Source organism: Macaca mulatta, chromosome 1, assembly GCF_049350105.2.
Source record: "Macaca mulatta isolate MMU2019108-1 chromosome 1, T2T-MMU8v2.0, whole genome shotgun sequence".
Classification (NCBI taxonomy): Eukaryota; Metazoa; Chordata; class Mammalia; order Primates; family Cercopithecidae; genus Macaca; species Macaca mulatta.
The window spans coordinates 125,821,773-125,848,165 of NC_133406.1; the positions used below are offsets into that span (position 1 = coordinate 125,821,773).

The window sequence follows — 26,393 nt, forward strand, 5'->3', positions numbered from 1 at the left end:
TTCCTAAACTCTTATGGTTGTTATCATCTCCCCTTCATATAGAGCTTTAAATAAGGAACAATATAAATTTGCAACAATATAAATTCTAACAGTATAAATCCTTTAAAATTACTGCTAAGAATAACAGTGATAGCAAACATTAAATCCTTAGTATGCCTTAAGTGCTTTGCTTTGCTTTGTGTGTTTTGACCAGTTTGATTCTTAGGACAGTCCTATGCATGTATATATGATGATTATTCTATATTTTACTGGAGAAGAAGTGAGACACAGAGGGTTGTCAGAATCATCCAGCTTTTAACTATGAAAATAGTAGTAGTAGTATCTAAGTCGTTAAGTTTTTCCAAAGGTTAAATGAGAGAATCCATGTTAAGATACTTAGCACAGTGCCTGAAAATGTAGTAAGTTATCAGAATAGGCTATTGCTATCTATAGATTGAGAAATGTTTAAATAAAATATGATTGGAATTTTCTTCACGGTAATCTAAGGGATGGAGTGGGTGGGTGTATACATAAAGTCAGCTATGAATGGATACTTCTTGAAAATGGGTGATCGATTCAGTGGAATTAGACTTCTAATGTATGTTTGAAATTTAATGTAATTTTAAAAAATGGAATAACTGAAGAAAAATGAAACTGGGTTTTATTAAAAAGGTTCTCTTACTCAGTTTGGATATAAAGCACTAGGATGCGTTTTTCCCTAGATGTGCCAAAATCAAAACTTATTATATACAGTGACAATTACTAAGAATAGTACGGTATCACTTGGCAAGTAGATTAGTAGAGCACAGTAAGACCATAATGTACATTCAGAAGTTTGAAGTTATTAGCTAAGTGATTCTCAGCCTTTTAAAAAACACCCATCCATGTATATTTTTATACATGTTGCCCAGACTGGCCTTGACCTGGGCTCAAGTGGTCCTCTTACATCAGCCTCCCGAGTACCTCGGACTTACAGGTATGGGCCACTGTGCTCATGAGCACCATATTTTCATAAACTTCTTATAAAACTGTATTAAATATAATTTATTTCTCAATAATTAAAAAAAGCTAAGCATGCTGATAATTCTGATCAAAACCAGATAATTTTGCCAAGTTTTTATAATTCTAGCCAGAAGCACAAAAAGTTTTACTTAGTCTGTCCTAACTAAATCCTGGGCATACATAATTTTTACTTTATTTTACTTATTTTGAAATATGGAGAATAGTTCATTGTGACTAAGAAAGCCTATAAGAATTACTACTTTCGACTGGGCATGGTGGCTCACGCCTGTAATTCCAGCACTTTGGGAGGCCAAGGCGGGCGGATCACGAGGTCAAGAGATTGAGACCATCCTGGCCAACATGGTAATGCCCCTGTCTCTACGAAAAATACAAAAATTAGCTGGGTGTGGTGGTATGCACCTGTAGTCCAATCTACTCGGGAGGCTGAGGCAGGAGAATCGCTTGAACCCGGGAGGTAGAATTTGCAGTGAGCTGAAATCGCGCCACTGTACTCCAGCCTGGCGACAGAGTGAGACTCTGTCTCTAAATAAATAAATAAATAAATACTACTTTAAAATGCAAGATTAAAATCTAAGAAATTACTTTGAAGTATTTACATATTAATCAAAACTACATTTAGTTCATTTGTTGGTTATTCTTTCTCCCCATTTCAGCTGTAATTTTGATTAAAGAAAATTCGGTTTACCTAGGTATATCATATTTAGGAAAATAGTGTGTGTTTGCTTGTTTCTTATTCACATGAATGTAACAAGATATATTTAGAAACAGGATTTTAAAAAATATTTATTTTGGGATAAGAGGAATTCGTACGTGGTTAAATTTTATGAGTTAGAATTTTGTGAATTTTGATACTAGTTAACCTTTCTACCAAATGCCTATTTATTGACATCATCAAATTCTCCTTTAAAAAGATTGTTTTTCATCACAATGTAAATAAAGCTAAGTCAAAGGGTTAGCATAGAATCCTCATATTTCTGCTTTATTTGTTCAGATTTAACATAATAATGGTTTTTATTAGATGTAGAGAAACCATAGTATGTGGGATAAATCAAATGTTGCTCTTTAATGAAGGAACAAACCTTGGGGCCCCCTATCTAATAGTAAAGCCTCTTTAAAAGCCTCTTGCCAGGTGCGGTGACTCATGCCTGTAATCCCAGCACTTTGGAAGGTCGAGGTGGGCGGATCACCTGAGGTCAGGAGTTCGAGATCAGCCTGGCCAACATGGCAAAACCCCATCTCTACTAAACATACAAAAATTAGCCGGGCGTGGTGGTGTATGTCTGTAGTCCCAGCTACTCTAGAGGCTAAGGAGGAGAACTGCTTGAACCTGGGAGGTGGAGGTTGCAGTGAGCCGAGATTGTGCCACTGCACTCTAGCCTGGGCGACAGGGCAAGACTCTCAAAAACAAACAAACAAGCAAAACAACTCTCTAAAAATAGGTGCTTTTTTGTGCTATTAGTATCTTTTTTTTTGAGACAGAGTCTCACTCTGTTGCCAGGCTGGAGTGCAGTGGCGTGATCTCGGCTCACTGCAGTCTCCGCCTCCCCAGTTCAAGCGATTCCCCTGCCTTTGCATCCCAACTAGCTGGGACTACAGGCACGCACGACCACGCCTGGCTGATTTTTTTGTATTTTAGTAGGGACGGGGTTTCACCATGTTATCCAGGATGGTCTCGGTCTCCTGACCTCATTATCTGCCCGCCTTGGCCTCCCAAACAGACGTGAGTCACCACTAATATATATATTAGTATATATAAGATGTATAATATCTTATACAAGTTATAATGTTGCTCAACATTGTAGACAGTTGAGCTTTAAAAATATTCTCCTTAAAAATGGTTAAATTGGGTTGGATGTGGTGGCTCATGTCTGGAACCCTAGCATTTTGGCCGAGGCAGGAGAATCACTTGAGACCAGGAGTTCAAGACCAGCTTGGGCAACATGGCAAGACTTCATCTCTACAAAAGAGTTTTAAAAAGCGCGTGTCTATAGTTTCAGCTACTCGGGAGAATGATGCAGGAGGATTGCTTGAGCTCATGAGTTTGAGGCTGCAGTGAGCTGTGATGGTTCTAGTGCACTCCAGCCTGGGCAATAGTGTGAGACCCTGTTTTAAAAAAAAAGTTCAAAGTGGTAAATTTTACTATGTATATTTTACAACAATAAAATCAGTGTACCTGCTGTTTTCTATAACAGAAATTCCCATATTGATCTACATTTTCTCTCTGACTGTCCTCTATTCTTCTTGTACCTCTTGTATCCCACTACTAAGTAAACTTCCTTTTATCTTAACAAACTTTCCTTTATGTTAGCAATTTCGTAGTCTTTCCTCTTGTCTGCCTTAACTGAGACTTTCATTGAAGAAACAATGGGACATTTAGATGCTCATAGTACTACTTTTGTGATTTCAGTGCCCGTGTAGACAATTACATAGTAGTTGTGAACTTATTTCCAGTGATTTGCTTCTTAACTGTGCCTTAGTTAGGGATTTAGTTTTCAGGTTGTACCATAGACCTTGCCGTAACTGACACATAACCTCCCAAATCTGCTGATCTCACTGATAAAGTCAGTTCCAGCTTGTTTGTTTGGCTGTACCAAGCAGGACTGTATCATGATCTCTCATATAAGTTACTGTCTTAGAGTTTTAGCTGGTCTTTCCCTTCTACTCCCTTCTTTGGGTCTTTTATATTTCTGTATGATTTTCCTAGAATGTAAATGTGATTATTGCATTCTGGTTAGAATTCTTCAGAGGTTTTCCATTACTTAGAGAATTAAATGCACAAACAGCATGCTATGCTTGGCCCTTCACAGTTTGCCTCTGGATTTTATCAATTATTGTCTCATATTCTGACTTTTGTGTCTTTTTCTTTGGCCATATTGAAGTATTTATGTGTCTCAAACATGCCTCTGTACCTAGCGTAAGATGCTATTCTTACCTCTGCAATGCTTTCCTTGGTGTTGGTGTTGAGGCCGATTTAGGCGGTCGTTTCTTGTAGATTATATATACCTGAATTATATCTCTTGTCACAGTATGGCATCATTTTGTATTTGTGACTATTCATTGGTAAGATACGAACCGTAATGAATTTAGTCCATGTAAAAAGGACATAGAAAAAAAACTAAATAATATTGTTGACTTAATAATAAAACTTAAAAACCTAATAAATAATTTATAAAAAGGAAATAAAAGTAGCAAAGGAAACTATTATTCTAGCTTCCTGGTATCCAAAGAAATGTTATTAGAGTTTGTATTTTCACTATTATAATTAGAAAATTTTAACATGTAGCATTCATGCTGACAAAGTAAAACTGTTGTTGATGTGATGTTTTATATTGATTTAACCCTTGTGGAAAGTTTGACAGTACATGGCATCCAGAAATGAAAAATTATTTTAAGTGTAATTATAAAGACAAGATAAAGAATAAAAGTCAGATGTAAATTTGCATGTTTATTATTATTACAATTGCATTTAAAAATGCATAGTTAGGCCACATGCGGTAGCCCACTCCCGTAATCCCAGCACTTTGAGAGGCCAGGGCAGGAGGATCGCTTGAGGCCAGGGGTTTGAGATCAGCCTGGGTAACATAGTGAGACCTTGTCTTTATTAAAAAATAAGTACATTAGCCTGGGTAACATAGTGAGACCTTGTCTTTATTAAAAAATAAGTACATAAGTACATGTATAATTAAAAGATTAGGGGATTATATATTACAGTGGTAGTAGTGATTTTGTGATGTTGGAACTATGGGTGATTTCCCTTCCTTTTATAGTATTTTCTATAATGTGGTTATGCTTTATGATTTAAAATGTATATAAATTATGCCAAAATTTGAATTTTTAAAAAGGTGTAATCCTAAATCAAAACTCTAATATAAGAGCACTCAACCATTATCCGAATAATTTTTTTCTTTCATAATGGCCTTTCAGGGTCAGAGTTGGAGGGAGATAGGTGATTGCCAGTTAAAAGTTGCTGTTGAGATAAGGTATGAGTGGCCAGCATAGAGAGTTGATCACTTAATTAAGGTTTCAAGATTGACTTATGTAGCTGTTCCTTATTTCCAAAATCTTAATCATAAATGTTTTGTTTTAAATGTAGTTTTGTTTTGGTTTTAAGGTATCAGTTTTTGGAAGAAGCTTTTCAAAATCAGAAAGGTGCAATTGAGAATCTACTGGCTAAACTTCTTGAGAAGAAGAATTATGTTCATTTTGCAGCCACTCAGGTGCAGAATAGGTAAGTTTGTTGCCTTAAAACCATAATTTTAAGAATTATTAAAGAGAAGTGGGTCCAGTTTAAATCTGTTTTTCTGCTATATTAAGCATATAAAGAAAACATTTTTTTGAGGGGGAAGTGGTGTGAATTTGGGATTATAATATTTGTTAATTAAGCAAAATTTAATTGACCAAACTTTTGTATACCCTTTTAGGACACATCTTTGTCTATTTTATAATTAATAAGACTCTAGTCTGTATTAAACCTTAAATGTGGAAACAAAGAAATTAATATGGAGAGAGTTGACTTATAAAATTTAAAGTCGAGATTGTGTGGAAGATACAGTATAGAGAAGAGATTATCACTGGTGGACAAATTACTTCCCCATTTGTAAAACAAGCATTGAAAACAGTGCTTATGAGTAGCAGTATAAGATGAATATATGATACAGTTTCTGGCACATAGTAAGCACTTAGATTTTAGCTGCTGCTCTTATATTTATAATTATCATCACCATTTATTATTAAAAAATTATTCTACTTTGGTATATTTCTAAGTACATTTATTGATAAGTGAGAATAGGTTCCATAAGAGAGCAGATTAACAAAGTTACGACTCTTACACTAGAAGGACAAACACTTTGAGCTGGCATAATTAAAACTAAAATTCTTGGGGGTATGAATAAGGTTAATATGTGTTTATTTTATGGACTCAAAAATATTAGGACTTCTAATGAATATTAAAGTTAATTTATGATTAAAATGATACATAGTAGATACTCAAAAGTATTAAATCATTGAATGAATAAATGAAAATAGTGCTTTACACATGGTAGAACTTTTTTTTTTTTTTTCTTGAGACAGAGTCTTGCTCTGTTGCCCAGGCTGGAGTGCAGTGGCATGATCTCAGCTTACTCTGCAAGCTCCGCCTCCCGGGTTCACGCCATTCTCCTGCCTCAGCCTCCCGAGTAGCTGGGACTACAGGCACCCCCACCATGCCCGGTTAATTTTTTTGTATTTTTAGTAGAGACGAGGTTTACCTTGTTAGCCAGGATGGTCTCGATCTCCTGACCTCGTGATCCACCCGACTCAGCCTCCCAAAGTTCTGGGATTATAGGCATGAGTCACTGTGCCTGGCCAGAACTTTTAATCTTAAGTAACACCAAAAGAAAATAAAAGGCTCCTCAGAGCTTGTAGATTGTACAGACACACACACACACACACACACACACACACACACACACACACACACACACACACCATTGGTGGGTTTTTGTTTTTGGAAATGTTCAGTTGTTTTAGGTTAAACTGGTGATACGGTTGATTTGGAGAAGACTGTTTCTCAGAAATGATAAATGGGTGTCTCTTTCAAAGGAAATATAGTGAGTTGATTCATATGGCAGTCCCATATTTTTATACAGATGTTTTGTATTTACATTGTATAAGTATTTTTAAAATAGATTTTATACACATGTTCCAGAATCTGTATACAGAAGTAGAGCAAGAGGTACTGTTACAAGATTGCACAGGGTTGAGGAGATTGATTTCATCTGTAGAAAGTTTTTTTAAAAAAGTATTAAAATCTCTGATGATAACTTCCCCTTTTAGACGCATTTTTCACTGACCTATCTCCATTATTTTTTAATGTACATTTTTTTCTTTCTTCAAAATTGAACATACAGTAGACTTAATTAAGTCCAATAGGAGTCTGACTGAGGCTAACTGCTGTGCTTTCAGCATGCTTAGTGATTTCTATCTTTGGCTCAGTCATTTTATATTTGAAACTTATATTTCTTATCACTGGTTATTAGTACCTTTATATATTAAAATTATCTTCCACTCAGTAAGATAAGGACAGAACTCAAAATTTCCAAGTAAGTGCCAAATGATGTACAGAGGAGAAAAAAACCTACATTATTTCTTGGAGTGTATTGAAGTTACTAAATTCGAACTTGGCAAATGAAAGGCAGTTTAGGAGCTGAAAGCGTGGGTTATAATTTATACAGCAGTAGAATGTATAAAAATTGAAGGCTATGTCTTACGGTTGGTGGTTGACATTTTATGTATTTATATTGGTGGGATTCTCCACTTCCTGTTTTGTAAATACCAAGGTATCAGCCACTTCATATTTGCACCTAAAACTTCCATAACTACTTTGAGTGCTTACACCTACTTATAAAACGTCTAATAGCTGTTCTTCAAAATGGATTGAAAATGTTTTATGCCCTTTACTGTATACAAAAGGAAACCATTTTGAGAATAATTTTAAGGGGAGTGTATCAGAACCCACGTTTGAAGTGGCTAAGTTATAAATGAAAATAAATGCTTCTACGTTTAACTATTATCATTACAAAAGATAATTATTGCTTGTGACGTTGTCCTTTTGCACATTGTTCTTGGAAAGCATCCAGGTTAAACAGAACCAGTGTGCCACATTTGACACTAAACAGCAGTTACGCGTGTTTGGTGTTTGTGCATCACATTCATGTCATAGTTACTTAAGGAGATTGCCATCCAGCTTAATAAACTGTCCTTTATGAGCATAATTTAAAATAACTAAATATTAGTTTCATTATTTGTCTCTATACATAACTTATTTGGACCAAATTGATCAGGTCTTCTGAAACATGAGTTGTACATTTTGACAAAGTTTTCATTTTAATTACTCGGTTAAGTGCCCATTGGATGATTTTCTGTAACAGTTGATGATTCAGAGACCTAGGATAAGTTGATAACCTAATGATGCATTTCTCTTATTCAGGATAAAAGAAGTAAATGAGACTAACAAACGAGTAGAACAGGAAATTAAAGTGGCCATTTTCACCCTTATCAATGAAATTAATAAGAAAGGAAAATCTCTCTTACAGCAGCTAGAGGTATGGTTCAAAGCCAAAATAAAACAAAAACTGCTTCTCTTGCTCTTCAGCTGTTTTTAATGTTTATTGAAAACTCTTTTAGATGGGTTGGGGGATATGGAAATAAAGTAAAATTTAAAATAAGGTTTTTAAAATTTACTTTTAGAAAAGAGACCTTTTCTAGTTAGTTATTTTGTGGCCCAATTTAATAACACTGACTTTAGCTGTATACCTTGAGAAATAGTGATGTCCTCTTAGAAATCAAATAATTGTTACTAAGACTGGGTATGGTGACTCACACCTGTAATCTCAACACTTTGGGAGCCCAAGGCAGACAGATCGCTTGAGCCCCGGGTTCCAGACCAGCCCAGGCAACATGGCGAAACCTGCCTCTACAAAAAGTACAAAAATTAGCCAGGGTGGTGGCATGCGCCAGTAGTCACAGCTGCTCAGGAAACTGAGGTGGGAGGATGGACTGAGCCCGGGAGGTCAAGGCTGCAATGGACTGTGATTGTGTCACTGTACTCCAGCCTAGGCAACAGAGTGAGACCTTGTCTCCAAAACGAAAAAAAGAAAAAGAAAAAAGAAATGTTACTAAAGTATGATGTACATGAAGGCAAAGTAGTCCCACCACATTTCTTCCCCACCCCTTTAAAATGGGGCCTCAATTTAATTTTTCCGTATAGATGCATGTTGGGCTTCTGCTTGAGTCATTTGTGTGTTTTACCTTATTTTAAAAATATTTCCATAGTTTTGCAGAAAATGCTCATTTTGAAATTTATAAACCTTAAACTTAGTGAAAATTTTGTGATATTAGGTATTTATATTGCATATTTTAAAGTTAATTTGCAGGTATAAGTTTCTAGATGAAAATCTAGTCAGTTCGTGAAATCTAAATTTTTAATCAAAGTCTACACTGCCCATTTGATTAGCAAATTTCAAATATGAGTTTTCTGAGAAATTGAAGTTTTAGAAAGAGAAATGTTTCCTAATTGAAAATTTCATGCTCTGGAAAGTTGAAATTTTGGAAAGAGAAATGTTTCCCGATTGAAAATTTCATGCTAACTAGGCCCAGATGATATGGGAATTATTTTTTCTGCACCATTGAATAGTAATAATGATGTGTTTGACTACTTCCACTAACCTCAAATTGTCAATAGAAACACAATATGTGAGAGTAAAAGTACTCTTGGCTGGGCGTGGTGGCTCACGCCTGTAATCCTAGCACTTTGGGAGGCTGAGGTGGGTGGATCACAAGGTCAGGAGTTCGAGACCAGCCTGGCCAACATGGTGAAACCCCATCTCTACTAAAAATATACAGAAATTAGCTGGGCATGGTGGCGTATGCTTGTAATCCCAGCTACTCAGGAGGCTGAGGCAGGAGAATTGCTTGAACCCAGGTGGTGGAGGTTGTAGTGAGTCAAGATTGTGCCACTCCACCCTGGGCAACAGAGTGAGACTCCGTCTCAAAATTAAAAATTAAAAAAAAAAAAAGTACTCTTGTGCAGATTGTTGAAGTCGTGGGTCCCTTTTCCTACTGTACACCAGTCTGTTGCATTTAACCCTAGTCGGTTTTTTTCCCCCAAAAGGACCCATGTGAATAGAGAGCACTTAGTAACTATTTTTGATACACTTAAACTTACTGTAAATACATTTGAACTGTACATCTAAAATAGTATTTGTAAAACCATTTCAAGAGTTTCTGAATTAAAAGATGCCTCTTAAGATCCCTTGAGCCTGGGAAGCGGAGTTTGCAGTGAACCAAGATTGCACCACTGCGCTCCAGCCTGAGGGACAGAGTGAGACCCTGTTTTAAAAAAAAAAAAGAGCCTCTTAAGGCTAAAGTGTATACAAATACCTAATGATAAATATACCACTAACATGGTGGTAATTTAAAATAAATGTTTTCTAGTGTAATACGTTCTTAAACTTTGTAGAAGAAACGTTTTCCTAAGCTTTATAAAAGGAATGTAGTAAACCAAACTTCTGTCAGTTGAACACTTTTATCCATTGATTTACATTATAAAATGAACAACTTCTTTCCTTAGGAAAAATATTGTCCAGAAAACCAACTTGAGACATTTTTTGGGAGAAAGTTCTTAAAAAAGTAGTAGATGAGTTGTTTAGCACGCTGAATGTCAAAAGTATGTTGGACATTACCCATCCCTCCTGGGGTGATTTTAGTTCCCATAAAGCAGTTTATTTTTCCTTTGCAGTGTTTCTCTGAAATTGGTTTTTGCAGTTTGGTCGGTCCTCACTTCTTTGTTCTCTATGAACTTCTGTCATATGAAAAGTTTCCCTAATTCTACTGTTGGAACTCTGGAAGTTACCTTTTTCATTTTGTCTTGTATATTTAAGAGATTTTAACTTCATTCTCATGCCATACCAGGAGGTGGCACTGGTGACACAAAATTTTTTTTAGCCTTTAAATTTATTTCTAAAGTTAGCTCCTTATGCTATAAATACCATATATTAGATTAACCTAATAGGATGACACTATTTTTAACAGACAAATGTTGATAGAAAAGAGACATTAACTAATATTAATTTCTATATGTGGAATATCCTTTTTTGCTTAGAGCACTAAGTTTTAGTCCCATTTTGTTAGTGGCTTTTCCACTGATTGATGATAGGCTTGCTAAATAATCATGGAGGTTATTCACTTAGCCCATTTTTAAAGGAAGTATAGGTATTGTGCCCATTTGCATTAGAAATGTGGGGTTGATTTTTTTTCATATGGAATTCTTCAGCGAAGTTCTTGTTCTGTTTCAGAATGTTACAAAGGAAAGACAGATGAAGTTACTACAGCAGCAGAATGACATCACAGGCCTTTCCCGGCAGGTGAAGCATGTTATGAACTTCACAAATTGGGCAATTGCAAGTGGCAGCAGCACAGCACTACTGTACAGCAAGCGACTGGTGAGACACATACTGTTTTTATTTTTCTTTAATGGACTTTATTAAGATATATATTCAGTGAACTGCACCTGTTTAAAGTATACATTTTAATTTTGGCAAATGTAACCGCTACCACATCAAGATACAGAAAACTTCCTTCACCCCCCAAAGTTTCCTCATTCCCCCAGGCAGCCACTAATCTAATTTCTATTATTTTTTAGAAATTCATGTAAGTGGAATTATATTGTATGTACTCTTTTGAAGATGCCTAGTATCTTAATGCAATTTATTACCCAAAATGGCAGAAATTCAAGCATGTACATTTGATTTGATTGCTAATTTAAATGTTGATGCTGCATAATCTGAGGCTGACACTGTGGAAATATATGTGCTTTTTTGTCTTAATATCTCTATCTTATGTTTTCCCAGTTGATACTTAATTTTGAGACTAATGTGGATTTTTTTTCCCTTTAAGATTACTTTCCAGTTGCGTCATATTTTGAAAGCACGGTGTGATCCTGTCCCTGCTGCTAACGGAGCAATACGTTTCCATTGTGATCCCACCTTCTGGGCAAAGAATGTAGTCAATTTAGGTGAGAAATAATGAGTTTTGTGAATATAACTTGGAACACTGAATTAGGAGGAGAAAATAAAGCAAATTTAGATAAAATTTTTAACTTTAAAATATAAAACTATTTACGTTTTACATTTTATGTAAAAATATGTTGTTATTCATTGGAAACTCACTTTAGCTGTGGTTTTGTATGCCAGTCATTACGTCTTAAGAAAGTTGAGAGTCTACTCTGTATATATTTTTTTAATGTGTACTGTTTCTAGACCCCCGACCCGCTATCTTTTAAATTTATATTGACTGTTTCGTATAGAAATCTTAGCAAATGATTCATTGTCTGGAATAATTTCATAGGTGTTTAGTTGTTTAATTAAGCCAAATTGTGCATTAGCAGCAGACTTTTAGGATGCTAATGTGTCCAGTAGTTAGGTCCTGAGGAATGTTTGAAAGATAAGAGTAGCTCTTTTCACATGGAAGAGAAATGGATTTTGCTTTTGTTTACAGCATAGTATGGACCTAAAGACCATAGATGAAAGTTACAGAGAGCTCAATTAAAACACATGCATACAAACTTCTTAGCAATTAGAGAGCTATCTACAGATTGAGTAAACTCACTTTCAGAACAGTTAAGTCTTAAACAGTGGGAATTGTAAAAGCAGAGGCTGATTGCCCTTCTGTTATTTAAAAAAAAAAAAAGTAATCTTTGCATACAAGAAAAAAATTATATTCAAATTTAGCTATAGCCTTAGTTCTGGCATCAGCCAGCTGTTTCTGTGTGACATGGTAGCTAAGAATGGTTTTTATGTTTTCAACTGGTTGTAAAAACAAAAACCAAGGACTGTGAGACAGATCTTATGTCGCCTGCCAAGCATAAAATATTTACTCTGTGGCCCATTACAGGGAAAGCCTGTCAACCTGCACCTTAAATCACATCTTCCTAAAATTTGGCTTCTGTCCCTGGAAATCTATGGCTCCGTAAAAAGCAAGGAAAACCATCACTTCTAAGGATATAAGTTGTTTAAAGCATTCAGTATTTCCTCAGAAGATGCTTTTGTGGCATTGTAATGCTCTGCCTTGCATATTTTGGCAATTCAAAGGCAGATGGAATCAGTATTAGCAATCTCGAGTATTCTTGAGTAAGTCTTGTCATGGGAGAATTGATTTAGATTGATTCGATAGGCCTCTTCTAATAGATATCTCTTTTAGTCTCTTAGTTTTCTGTACGTCTGTGTAAAAAAGAATAAAGGCAGAGAATATATTTTTCTGAATAACCAAAAGTCATTTATTCAGCTTTGGAATGTATTAAGTTTCTGATCATCATCATCATCATCTTTAAACTGACTCCATTCCCTGCTGTACCGTTGGAGCTTTGAGGTGCTGGTAGTTGTCAGAGGAAAGAGGAAAACATGGTGATTACTCAACAAAGTAGATGATTTAGTTGATTATATGCAAATTCTCATTTTTTAAATTTTTCAGGTAATCTAGTAATAGAGAGTAAACCAACTCCTGGTTATACTCCTAATGTTGTAGTTGGGCAAGTTCCTCCAGGGACAAACCACATTAGTAAAACCCCTGGACAGATTAACTTAGCACAGCTTCGACTTCAGCACATGCAACAACAAGTGTATGCACAGAAACATCAGCAGTTGCAACAGATGAGGATGCAGCAACCACCAGCACCTGTACCAACTACAACAACAACAACACAACAGCATCCTAGACAAGCAGCCCCTCAGATGTTACAACAACAGGTAAGTATGGTGTTACTACATTATTGATAGAAATTATGAAGTCCTCAACACGACACTTTTTCCTATGTAAGAAAGTTACACATTTCAGAGTTACTAGCAGGACTTTGAGCAGAGCTCAAAAGTCAGAGTTTAAATATTTGCTGTGGTTATGATGGTGATATAAGGGAGGTATGAAGAAAGGCAGTAAATAAATTTTCTTGGGAAACAGAATTAATTCACTAATACTGTGGAAGGATGTAAGTTCTCATCCTTTCACATCAAATCTTTTTTGTTTTCCACGTGTAATTGTGTGGACCAAAGGACCAGATTGTTTCTGCCTGGGATCTGATATGTTCCTTAGGCATTTGTTCAAATCATTCCTATCCGTATGTGTCTTTTGCTGTCTCCACTGCCATCCCAATCAAAACTATTAATCCAGAATGGGTTAAGTTAATGTTGATACGCTTTAAACACACATTCAGAGAGAAAGAGAGGGGACGGAAAAGAGAGAGAGAGAAAAGGGAAATTAGGGAGTGATACACAAACTAGTCATTACCAGTCCTCTGGGGATTGGGGCTAGCGATAAGAATTATTTATACTTTTTACTTTATACCCTTTTATCTTGACTCAATTATTTTTATGATTACATTTTATAATTAAAATATAAATTTATTTTAAAATTATTACATAAATTGCAATTTCTACTTTTTGTAGCCTCCTCGATTGATCAGTGTGCAAACAATGCAAAGAGGCAACATGAACTGTGGAGCTTTTCAAGCCCATCAGATGAGACTCGCTCAGAATGCTGCCAGAATACCAGGGATACCCAGGCACAGCAGCCCTCAGTATTCCATGATGCAGCCACACCTCCAAAGACAAGTATGCCTAGAGTTACATTTGTAAGAATCCTACAATTTTAAAATTAAAAGACACCATTTTCTTAATCACTTTTTGGGAGCAGGTCATTGATATGTTTGAGAATTTGATTAATGCTGTATATCCTCTTGTCCCAGAAAAATAAACATACACATGAGATTTTGTATTTAATTTTAAGAGCTTTTAAAAATTGCCTTAAGTGCATCATATACTATGGGTTAAGAAACCCTGATATAGTTAACCCATTCAATTTACAGAAGTGAAAAACAAATCTAATGAGCTGGTGATTTTACCCACAATCCCAAAAAGCAGTGATAAAATAGCAAGAACCTTAATGCTGCTCTGCTCTTTTAATGTGACTTTTTGATCCTAATATATAAAAAGGGCTTTGAGAGTAATAGAGCTAACTGTATTTTTTTTTAACCTTTTCTGTACTCAAATATTGTTCCTTTTAGGATGTAGATACGTTTTAATAAGTGTATTTAGATACATGTTTCATAATCTTTGCCTAGTTATGTTTATATGGGAGATATGAGTATAAAGTGAGGCCACTTTTTCATAGGATTTCTAGTTACAATAGAGTTTATTTTTTAACTCTTAGAATGATGTTTCTCAAAACATGTTTTAAAGACCATCAGAATCACCAGTCAGCTTGGGTGGGGTGGGCGACCTTGTCAGAATAGATTCCTAGCCATAACCACTGAATCAGAATTTCTAGGTGGGGAGTACTCAGTAATATTTAAGTTTGTACTAAGTCTCTCAGGTCAGTCTGCATAGTAAAGTTGGAGAAACACTGTCCTAGAACAGTGGTCCTTCAACTTTTTGGTCCATGTATGTCGAGAAAGAGCTCCTTAAAATAACACGCTTCTTGGTTGGGACTGGTGGCTCACACCTGTAGTCCCAGCATTTTGGGAGGCCGAGGCAGGAGGATTGCTTGAGCCCAGGAGTTCATGACCAGCCTGGGCAACACAGCAAGACCCCGTTTCTAGTTTTTTAAAAAAAAAAAAAAAGGAAAAAATATATATACTCGCTCACATTTGAAGGCTTTCATTTAAAATTTCCATTATAGGTTTAAGTTTAAATAGTTTCAAAAGCTATACTTTATAGCATGTTATAAAAATTGATGCTATAAAGTTGAAAAACTTTTACATTATTTTAAATGAATCCACCGGAATTCTAAATACCCTAGCAAGCTCTCCTTGGACTTGAATTTCACTTCTACTTCTTCAACAGAGTTTTGATCTTACTGTAATATAGTTTTGTTTGATAGATATAGATTAGCCTATTGTAATTGTCTGCAGGAAAAAATGTTTATTGTAATAAATTGTTAAATTTCCAGTGACAATAGGGTTATTATTAAGCTTTAAAACTTTTTCTGTGGACCGAATTATCATTATATTATACCTCCACAATTGTGGAAACAAAATGGGTGTATTTACATGGTTTAAGAATATTAGAAGATACAAAACTCTTTTGGATATACATTTCTTTGAGCTAGTTGGAGACTTTTTGCCTCCTGCTTTTGGTTATGTATGTTTGTATGCTGTTACTTGTTTTTAAAATAAGTCAGAATTCAACACAGGTTTTTATTGCTAGTTTTTTGGGATTTGTTTTTATGTAATGCTTAGGAAACTTGTTTACAAAATTATGTATTTGGGAATTAAAATAATTTTATTATGGTAATATCCCTCAATTCTTTGAATTTTTTCTAGATTATAAGCTGAGAAAATGATCTATCAAAACTATTTAAAAACTTTTTGTCAGTGACAACTTCCTTTTTGTTAATCATCAAATATTCAAACCCATTTGAAGGTTTGTTACCCAGGTTTTGGAGTCAGACACCCAACATTATTATTTCCAATTGTACCTTTGATTATTTCTACAGGGTTTTTTTTTTTCCCTTCTTGGTGCAGTGTACCTAGAAATAGATTTAGGAATGGTCAAAGGTGTGGTGTTCTTCTGTCAAGGGTGGGGGAAGGGCAGTTGCAAAAGTGGTGGAAAAGGAGATCCAGCAGAGCATGGCACATTCTCAGGCATATCAGATTTTTTTTTTCTTTTTAAAGAGCACATACAAAAGGTTGAGGATCTGAACATTTATTTCCTTCAGACTTTTCACATAATCATATACCCCTTAGTTCATGGAAAGCCTTCAAGTATTTCTAGGGTCCAAGTACACCTTGTCAGAGCACAGAAGCTAAACAATCAGACAATGAATCATCTCAGAACATTTTTCTTAGACTTTGGGTATACCTCTACAGAAATCACTGGATGTTATTAAGCATTTTTAGTTTTTAAATATTTCAAATGATTTATTTATATGTGTATAATTAGTTTTCTTAAGATGTTCTTCTATGTTGTCTTAAATGATGCTCATAACAACCCTCACGATGAAACAAGTGAGATATTGTTATCCACATTTCTAAATGACTGAGATTATGTGATTTGTCTAAGGTCACACAGTATTAGAGTCAGGACTTGATGCCATTTTTCCTTTCTGTAAATTCATTGTTCTTTCTACCGCATCAAGCTGCATTATGTAATTGTTTTTATTAGAAAATGACTAAGGGTTGAAGAGGAATGATGACCGAAAGGTAGTTCTCTTACCCTGGTGTTTGAAAATTTGGAGGCTTACAGATCCTCTATTACATACTTCCTTGTTATGAAATAAGAGCATATCACCAGGCTGACGTGTTGGGAAATTATTGGCAAGTCTGCCTTTGCCTAGATACTACACAAAAATGAATGGAAAAATGAAAAGGCTAAGTTTGAACTGTTCTTCTCCTGAATAAGTTTGAAAGGGCCCACTTCTTTGTTTCTTGTTTCCTTCCTAAACTAAAAATTATAAAGGTATAGTTTATATTCAGCGATTCTGGCAGATCAAGTAATGATAATGTCTTCTTTCTTATTAGCACTCAAACCCAGGGCATGCTGGACCCTTTCCTGTAGTATCGGTACACAACACCACAATCAACCCAACGAGCCCTACTACAGCAACTATGGCAAATGCAAACCGAGGTCCCACCAGCCCATCTGTTACAGCAATAGAGCTAATCCCCTCAGTTACCAATCCAGAGAACCTTCCATCGCTGCCAGATATTCCACCCATACAGGTTTGTATTTAAGTTGAATGAGGCTTCATTAAACTTAATGTTAATTACAGAGTTACAGTATTTATTTCAGAGTTGTTTTTTTTTTTAATTCAAGATCAACATTTCCTTGAAATTTCTAAAGAGTAAAGTCTAGATCACTAAAAGTCTCATCCAGTCTAAGTGAAACTTTTGTCAACATCCTCGCTTTCCCCGTTCCGCGCCCACCCTCTCCCCTAGCCTCCAGTTAACCACCTTTCTATTCTCTGTTTCTATGAGATGGACATTTTTAGATTTCACATGTGAGATTAGTATTTGTCTTTCGGTGCCTGGCTTATTATACATAGCATAATGTATGTATAATGAATGGTTCCTTTCATGTTGTTGCAAGATGACAGAATTTCCTTCTTTTTAGAGGCTGTATAGTATATTCCATTGTATATGTATACCACTTTTATTTATTTATTTATTTATTTATTTTGAGATGGAGTCTTGCTGTGTCGCCCAGGCTGGAGTGCAGTGGCGCCATCTCGGCTCACTGCAAGCTCCGCCTCCCAGGTTCACGCCATTCTCCTGCCTCAGCCTCCAGAGCGGCTGGGACTACAGGCACCCACCACCACGCCTGGCTAATTTTTTGTATTTTTAGTAGAGATGGGTTTCACCATGTTAGCTAGGATGGTCTCGATCTCCTGACCTCATGATTCGCCCACCTCAGCCTCCCAGAGTGCTGGAATTACAGGCGTGAGCCACTGCACCCAGCCATGTATACCATATTTTAAAAAATCCATTCATCCGTTGATGGACACTTAGATTGCTTACATATCTTGGCTATTGTGAATAATGCTGAAGTGAGCATGGGAGTGCAGATAATTTCTCTGATATAACAATTTCGGTTCTTTTGGATATAAATTTCAGTGATCTCTTGCATTGCATGGTGACCACAGTTTATTGATAGTGTATTATATATTTAAAAATTCTAAAAATGGATTTTTAATGTTCTCACCACAAAAAAATGATGGGTTAGTGGGTTAGATATGTTCATTAGCTTGATTCAATCTTTCTATAACATAGATCAGAACATTACATTGTACACCATAAGTAGACACATTGTTATTTGCCAGTTAAACAAAAAAGAGTTAAGTATAAATATTTGAGTCTTGAAAAGTTATTTAGCTAAAACTAGCATTCCTCAATATTTTAGAGTTCTGGGGAATTGAATGTCGTATGAATAGCAAATTATGGGACTGTCTAAACGGAAGTACAATAATGGTGGATTAATATCACCTTTGCTAAAAGGCTAGTTACTCCCTTTCTACACCTGCCACAGGCAAACGTTGTTCAGATGATGCACTCCTGGTGTGAGTTTGGAGCCAGAGAGAAGACCCAGGACCAAAATGTGGTTAGATCTTTGTTGTTGTTCTGTTAAATCCAAAAGGGGTAGTCAGTTGGGCTGAGAAAAGGATGGGGTTGGAAGGCCAAGATAGTAGACACTTTGAGGCTTATACCGAGAGGGGGAAATGATGGAAGAGAGGAATAGATGGAATGTGAAGGACCTTTGAGTGAGGGCTTTTGCCCCTTTCAACTGAAGAAAAGTATGCTTTGGATCCTTCTGAAATTTCACCAATTTGTTTCAGTTAAAAGCATTTTCTTTTAAAATGTAAATATAATCTGCCAGCATTATACTGAATTTTATTTTATGCAATGTATGAGTTACTTTCATATCTTGGAGTCCGGGATCACCATAGGAACAAGGAGCAATGAAACTGTTGTGACAGTAGCACCCTTGATTCTTTCTGTGGCTACAGTTTAGTGTTTTGTTTTAGTGAGTTTTAATGGGCTTATATAAGAGTTTTAAAAGATATTTCTAGAGCTTCAAACATTTTTTAAAAAATTTTATTTAAAGTAAGTGTGTATATTTAAGGTAACAACATGATGTTAAACATATACATAGTAAACTGGTTACTATGGTGAAACAAATTAACATATCCATCATCTCACGTAATTACCCATCCCCCTGCTCCTGTAAGAGCTATAATTTACTCATTTAGCGAAAATTTTGAATACAATGCACTATTAACAAAATTTTTCAGAAATCACTAACATATTGTGAATTCTCTCAATCTGATTGCTTCCCTAATATTAGGAGAAGTCTTTTTTGGCTGAGGGATTGGTAGTTTTATTGGTGATGAGAGGACTGGACCATACAGAATGGAAACTTTTTAAATACAAATTAAAAAGTAACATTTCTAAGATAACAGCTTATAGTTTGCGAAGAGCTTTCACAGGCAATATATAAGTTTAATGCTTAAAATCACCTGATATGTAGTATCCCTGTTTTATGGATAAGAGTAAGAGAGGTTCATATAACCGCGTGATGGGTTAATTCTGTCCACCACACAAACAAAATCAATTCACAGAGACCATGGCATTGCAGTAAAAAAAGAATTTAATTGACATGAGGCCACCCATGCCACACAAGAGAAGGAGTTATTACTCAAATCACTCTTTGAAGGCTTGTAGTTTAGGGGTCTTTTCTTTTCTTTTCTTTTCTTTTTTCTTTTCTTTTCTTTTCTTTCTTTTCTTTTCTTTTTTTTTTGAGATGGGATCTAGCTCTGTTGCCCAGGCTGGAGTGCAGTGGTGCAATCTTGACTCACTGCAACCTCCACCTCTGAGGCTCAAGCTATTCTCCTGCCTCAGCCTCCTGAGTAGCTGAAAGCACACGCCACCAGGCCCGGCTAATTTTTGTATTTTAGTAGAGACAGAGTTTCATCATGTTGACCAGGCTGGTCTTGAACTCCTGACCTCAAGTGATCCACCCGCCTCGGCCTCCCAAGGTATTGGGATTACAGGCGTGAGCCACTGTGTCTGGCAGTTTAGGGGTTTTTCAAAGGTAGTTTGGTGGAAGGGGTAGGGGCAGTAAGGCAATGGGTGCTTGCTGCTGATTGGTTGGGTGATGCAGTCATGGGGTGTGGGAAAATCCCCCTTGCTGAATCGCTTCTGGGTGGGGCCACAGGAGGGCTTGTTGGGTCCAGGTGGAACCATTGTCTGTGTCAGATATGCAAGAAACCTCAAAAAGTATCTAAAAAGGCCAGTCTTAGGTTCAGCAATAGTGATGTTATCTGCAGGAGTAATTAAGGAAGTTATCTATCTTATGACCTCCAGAGTAATGGCTGGCAGTCCTTTATGTCGACACCTTAGCAGAATTCAGGCTCCTTTCCTCCTGCTAGCCTGGTGGTCTCTTTTTAACTTTACAAAGGCAGTTGAGTTTTGGGGAAGGGCTGTTATGTGAACTATAAACTAAATGTCTCCCAAAGTCAGCTTGTCTCAAGACCAGGAATAATTAATGTCGGCATGAAGGCTAAAGGCAAAGAAGAGGGAGGTTGACTAGATTAGATCCTCCCTGACTCTTTCACTGATAGAATTTTTGCAAAGGCAGTAATACAGTTTGGCTCTGTCCTCACCCAAATCTCACCTCGAATTGTAATCCCCACTTGTCGAGGGAAGGACCTGTTAGGAAGTAATTGGATCATAGGGGTGGTTTCCCTCATGCTGTTCTTACAAGATCTGATGGTTTTTAAAGTGGCAGTTTCCTCTGCACTGACTCTCTCTCCTACCGCCTTGTGAAGGTGCCTGCTTCCCCTTTGCCTTCTGCCATGATTGTAGGTTTCCTGGGGCCTCCCCAGCCATGCAAAACTGTGAGTCAATTAAACCTCTTTTGTTTATAAATTACCCAGTCTCAGGTAGTATCTCTATAGCCATGTGAAATTAATGCAGGCAGTTTCATTAGTGACTTTCCTAGAGTCACATGATAGATAGAAAAGTTGGAATTTTAGGCTGGGTGCAGGGGCTCTCACACCTGTAATCCCAGCGCTTTGGGAGGCTGAGGCTGGCAGATCACCTGAGGTCAGGAGTTCGAGACCAGCCTGACCAACATGGAGAAACCCCGTCTCTACTAAAGATACAAAATTAGCCACACGTGGTGGTGCATGCCTGTAATCCCAGCACTTTGGGAGGCTGAGGCTGGCAGATCACCTGAGGTCAGGAGTTCGAGACCAGCCTGACCAACATGGAGAAACCCCGTCTCTACTAAAGATACAAAATTAGCCACACGTGGTGGTGCATGCCTGTAATCCCAGCTGTTCGGGAGGCTGAGGCAGGAGAGTTGCTTGAACCTGGGAGATGGAGGTTGCAGTGAGCTGAGATCATGCCATTGCACTCCAACCTGGGTAACAAGAGTGAACCTCTATCTCAAGAAAATAAATAATAAGAAAAGTTGGAGTTTTAAGTCCAGACTACTAATTATAAGTCCAGTTCTTTCTCTACACTACCTGTAACAATACCAGGGAGGTAGTTTGGGATTGTAGGCCTGGAAAGACATGGTATTGAGAGCTTTGGGCAGCCAGAGGTATGCACAGTTTAACAATGTCATTCAGTTTTTACTAAGCACTTACCTTATGCTAAAGTTCTCAAGCATTGAGGATAAGAAGATAAACAAGACTTGGTTCTAGTTCTTAAGAACCTTACAAAGGGAGAGGCAAGTATCATCTTTTTTTTAAAAATATAATTCATATACCATGAGATCCACTCTAAAAATGTACAGTTCAGTGGTTTTTAGTACATTCACAAGATTGTACGACCATTACCACTAATTCAAGAATGTTTTCATCACCTCAAAAGAAATGGTACTCATTAGCAGTCACTCATATCCTTCTCTTCTAGCCCCTGGAAACCACTAATCTACTTTGTCTTTATGGACGTTGCACAGTATGAATGGAATTATATTTGGCCTTTGATGTCTGGCTTCTTTTACTTAGCATGATGTTTTCCAGGTCTGTCCATATTTTAGCATGTATTAGGATTTCATTTTTTTTTATGGCTGAATAATATTTCATTGTATACATATATCATTTGTTCATCATCAGTGAACATTTGCTTTTCTTCTCTGGCTGTCAGGAGTAATGCTGCTGTGAGCTTTCATGTACAGGTTCATACAAGTATGAACGTAGTGTACTAAGCTGTTGTTGCATTGCTGGTTATAAAGAAAAGAGGTTTAATTGTGTAACTGTTCTGCAGGTTTTACAGGAAGCATATTTAAGCCCATTTATGGATTATTTTTAACTCTTCTTCTACTTAATTTGGCTAGATTAAGAATTCACATGGAGAAAACCTAGCATTAGCATTAGTTTAAGCTGCTGAAATAGCCAAGATAGCTAAGTTTAAGATTCAAATGTAGAGGTGAAGTCTCAATTTTTTTTGCCTGATAAGAAAAACTTCCTCAAGGACTGAATTGCACTTTAGTGTGTAGATATGAGATATGGTTTGTTGGTCAAGATAGAGATGTTGTTTTAGACTTGGGAAATGGTATATGCAATGGTTTGAGGGAGTGAAAAGGCACAACTGGGAGTAATAAGATAGAAGTGAGTTGTTATACAAAATAGAATAGATGAGGAATTATTTGTATAGCTATTGATATATACTAAGTCAGATGTATTAATGGTGATATAGTTAGGTAACTAGAAGAAATATATTAAAATGAAGAATTTTAGCTTTACATTGTTTATGCAAGAAGGTAATAGGAGATAGTAAATGGAAAACAGGGAATGTTTTGTAGTATTTTTAGTGTTTCACTTATGGTACAGTACGTGTATTTCATTAATCAGGTTTAGAACCTTTCTGTTAGTTGGTAAAACGTAGTATTTTCCTGATGATCAGTAGAATAGCAGCTAAATATGGAATCCTTTTATTAGGTTCAAGGCCAAGTCTTCAATACAGCATAACACTAGAGCATTTCTGGAAACATGGGTCACTATTAATGTACTTGTATATTTTCTTTAACAAATATCTGAGAACTTACCATGTATTAGACCCTAGGTACTGATTAGATAAGGATCAAATGGAAATGGCCCTTGACCTCAAGGAGTTTCTTGTATAATAGGGAGGTAGTTTTCTTTTGTTCTTTTTTATTGTTGTTCTTTTTTTTTTGGTTGGAGTCTTTCTCTGTTGCTCAGGCTGGAGTGCAGTAGCGCAGTCTTGGCTCATTGCAACCTCCACCTCCTGGGCTCAAGCAATTCTTCTGCCTCAGCCTTCCGAGTAGCTGGGACTACGGGTGTGCACCACCCCGCCCGGCTAGTTTTTTGGATTTTTAGTAGAGAAAGGGTTTCACCGTGTTTTTCAGGCTGGTCTCGAACTCCTGACCACAGGTGACCCGCCCACCTTGGCCTCCCAAAGTGCTGGGATTACAGGCCTGAGCCACTGCACCTGACCGGGTGACAGTTTTCTAAACAGGGTCAAAACAGTGAGCTTATTGGTACAAATGGATGTGTATAGATGACAGTGAAAGAGTAGAGGCAGAAGATTCTACCTCTGCCTGTGGAAGTCAGAATCGACTTTATATGAGATCATCTTAAATTTGGACTTGAAAGATAAGTAGGCAAGTGTTAGCTAGTCAAGGTTAGTTAGAAGGCAGATATTCCAGATAAGAATTATGTATGCTGAAGCAACAAAGGGCATGAAAGGAGTGTGAGATTCAAAGCAGTTAGGTATACTGTAGATGATAATTTCAAGTCTGAGGTCAGATTTTGTGATTTTTCTTTTTTATGCTGACTTTGTCACTGTTTTATTTTAAGCTGTCTTAAATCTGGGTGCAGTGGCTCTGACTGTAGTCCCAGCACTTTGAGGAGGCCAAGACAGGAAGAGCACTTGAGGCCAGGAGTTCGAGACTAGCCTGGGCAACATAGAAGACCCAGTTTCTACAAAAAAAATTAAAAATGAGCGGGGCATCTCGGCATGGACCTGTAGTCCTAGCTGCTTGGGAAGCTGAGACAGGAGGATCCCTTTAGTCCAGGGGTTCAAGGTTGCAGTGAGTTGTGATCGTGCCACTGCCCTCCAGCCTGGGCAACAAAGTGAGACCCTGTCTCAAAAAAAAAAAAAAAAAATAGAATCTACCTCATGGATATGTTGGTCAGATTAAGTTTGGTGCCTGACATGTAAGTATTCAATAAATGTTAGTTGTTACGATTATTTTTCTCTTTCTTTTCTTTTTCACCAACCCTCATTATTAAAAAGTAACCTTTGGGAGGAAGGACCCCTATTATGCTTTCATATTATGCTTAATAGGAAAATTATAACCATTCATACAAGTGTGTTGAGTACTTTGTACTTGTCTTGAGGAACAGTGGGGATGAGAGAGACCTGCTGTCATAGAGTTTACAGGCCAGGAGAATGCAGACATTTATAGATTTTTAAAAACCCTACCTATAATAAATTGTATAGCATTACTCAAAGGGGAAATTATAAGGCATCAACCTAAGGTGAGTATATACCAGGCGAACCCAATAAAACCTAGAGGGTTGTTAAAGCCTCTTTGAAACCTGGAAGCTGGGTAAGAGTTAGTAGGGAGATGTCAGCAGTAAATTTTATTAGGAAAAAGAGCAGAATTTCAAGTCCCACAAAGTCTAAAGGAACTGGGCACTTTTGAAGAACAGAAAAAAGTCCAGTGAAGAACAGGAAAGAGAGAAGGGCCTAGTTCTATAGAGGAAAATGGAAACTAGATCAGGTAGGGCCTTTGTTAAACTGCATAGAAGATTTTGGATTTTATCCTAAACTCAATGAGAAACCATTTTTGAAGGGTTTTGGTGGGGTAGGAGTAGTGTACATGACCTATCAGATTTGCCTACTTTTTAAAGGCCTTCATGAGCCATGTAAAACCACTGTAGCTTTTAAAAAAGAAAAAGGAAAAAAATAAAAATAGCTGTCTATCCCGTTCTTTCACCTGACTAAATCCCAGCACTATAACCAATTGGTGTACATCCTTTCAGATTTTTCCCTAGGAATATACAAACATGAATTTTAAAACGTGTGTGTGTGTGTTTTAATATATTTTGGTTTATTTTGTTTTGTTTTGAGACAGGGTCTCACTCTTTTGCTGAGGCTGGAGTGCAGTGGTGCTCAAGGGATCCTTCTGTCTCAGTCTCCCCAGTAACTGGGACTACGGGCACACACTACCATGCCTGGCTAATTTTTAAAGTTTTCTTTTGTAGAGATGGGGTCTTGCTACTAATAGTTGACCGGGCTGGTTTTGAGCTCCTAGTCTCAAGTGATCCTCTTACCTTGGCATCCCAAAGTGTTGTGATTACAGATATGAGCCAACAGACCCATCGTGTAATTTTTTTTAAGTAACAGAAAATGAGATTATACCACATGTAAACACCTAGTGCTATAAATACTGTGTTGCAAGTTTTACATTTGTTTTTACATTTTTGCTTTTGGACTTTTTCTTTTCTTCTTTGTTTTTTTTTTGAGATGGAGTTTCACTCTTGTTGCCCAGGCTGATGTGCAGTGGCACAATCTCGGCTCACCTCAACCTCTTGCCTGCTAGGTTCAAATGATTCTCCTACCTCAGCCTCCTGAGTAGCTGGGATTACAAGTGCGCACCACCACGCACGGCTAATTTTGTATTTTTAGTAGAGACGGGGTTTCTTCATGTTGGTCAGGCTGGTCTCAAACTCCCAACCTCAGGTGATCTGCTCACCTCGGCCTCCTAAAGTGCTGGGATTACAGGTGTGAGCCACCGTGCCTAGCTGCTTTTGGACTGTTTCATGTCAGTCCTTAGAGCTTTCTTGTGTTTTAATCCATATAGTATTCCATTTCATTGGATGTTTGTTTAGCCCTCTCTTGGTGAACTTTTGGTTTATCTCTCATATGTTACTATTAAAAACAAAGCTGCATTTGTGAAAAGATATTAACGTCATTAGTCATTAGGAAAATGCAAGTTAAAATCACGGTGAGATGTACCATGACACGCTTATTAGGATGGCTAAAATTAAATAGACTTAACATTAACCATAGCAAGTATTGGTGAGAATGTGGAGGAACTAGAACCTTCAAACACTGTTGGGAATGTAAAATGGTACAATCACTTTGAAAAAGGTTCAATTTCTTTAAAAGTTAAACATGTATCTGTCATAATGATTCAGCCCTTCTGCTTTTATTTGCCAAAAGAAAACAGGAAATATAGCTCTACAGAGATTCGTACTCACATGTTTATAGCAGCTTAATTTTAATAAGACAAAAACTGGAAACAACCCAAATGTCCACCTGCAGATAAATGGATAAACAAATTATGTGTTCATGTAATAGAATATTAGCCAACAGTGAAAAGGAATGACCT

At 36.8% G+C, this 26,393-nt stretch overlaps 1 protein-coding gene across 4 annotated transcripts in view; it reads left to right on the forward strand.

Annotated features, from left to right (window-relative positions):
• Positions 1 to 26,393, forward strand: part of TRIM33 (tripartite motif containing 33) — a 121,985-nt gene that overhangs the window by 75,696 nt on the left and 19,896 nt on the right. For 2 of the 4 annotated variants that reach the window (XM_001099267.5, XM_015148754.3), the window contains exons 5-12: positions 5,114 to 5,230; positions 7,970 to 8,084; positions 10,836 to 10,982; positions 11,437 to 11,554; positions 13,009 to 13,283; positions 13,977 to 14,141; positions 17,048 to 17,248; positions 18,552 to 18,623. In XM_001099267.5, the coding sequence (XP_001099267.4) occupies positions 5,114 to 5,230; positions 7,970 to 8,084; positions 10,836 to 10,982; positions 11,437 to 11,554; positions 13,009 to 13,283; positions 13,977 to 14,141; positions 17,048 to 17,248; positions 18,552 to 18,623 (1,210 nt within the window). The remainder of the gene's footprint in view (positions 1 to 5,113; positions 5,231 to 7,969; positions 8,085 to 10,835; positions 10,983 to 11,436; positions 11,555 to 13,008; positions 13,284 to 13,976; positions 14,142 to 17,047; positions 17,249 to 18,551; positions 18,624 to 26,393) is intronic. The other 2 variants (XM_015148762.3, XM_002801713.4) reach the window with 1 other exon arrangement.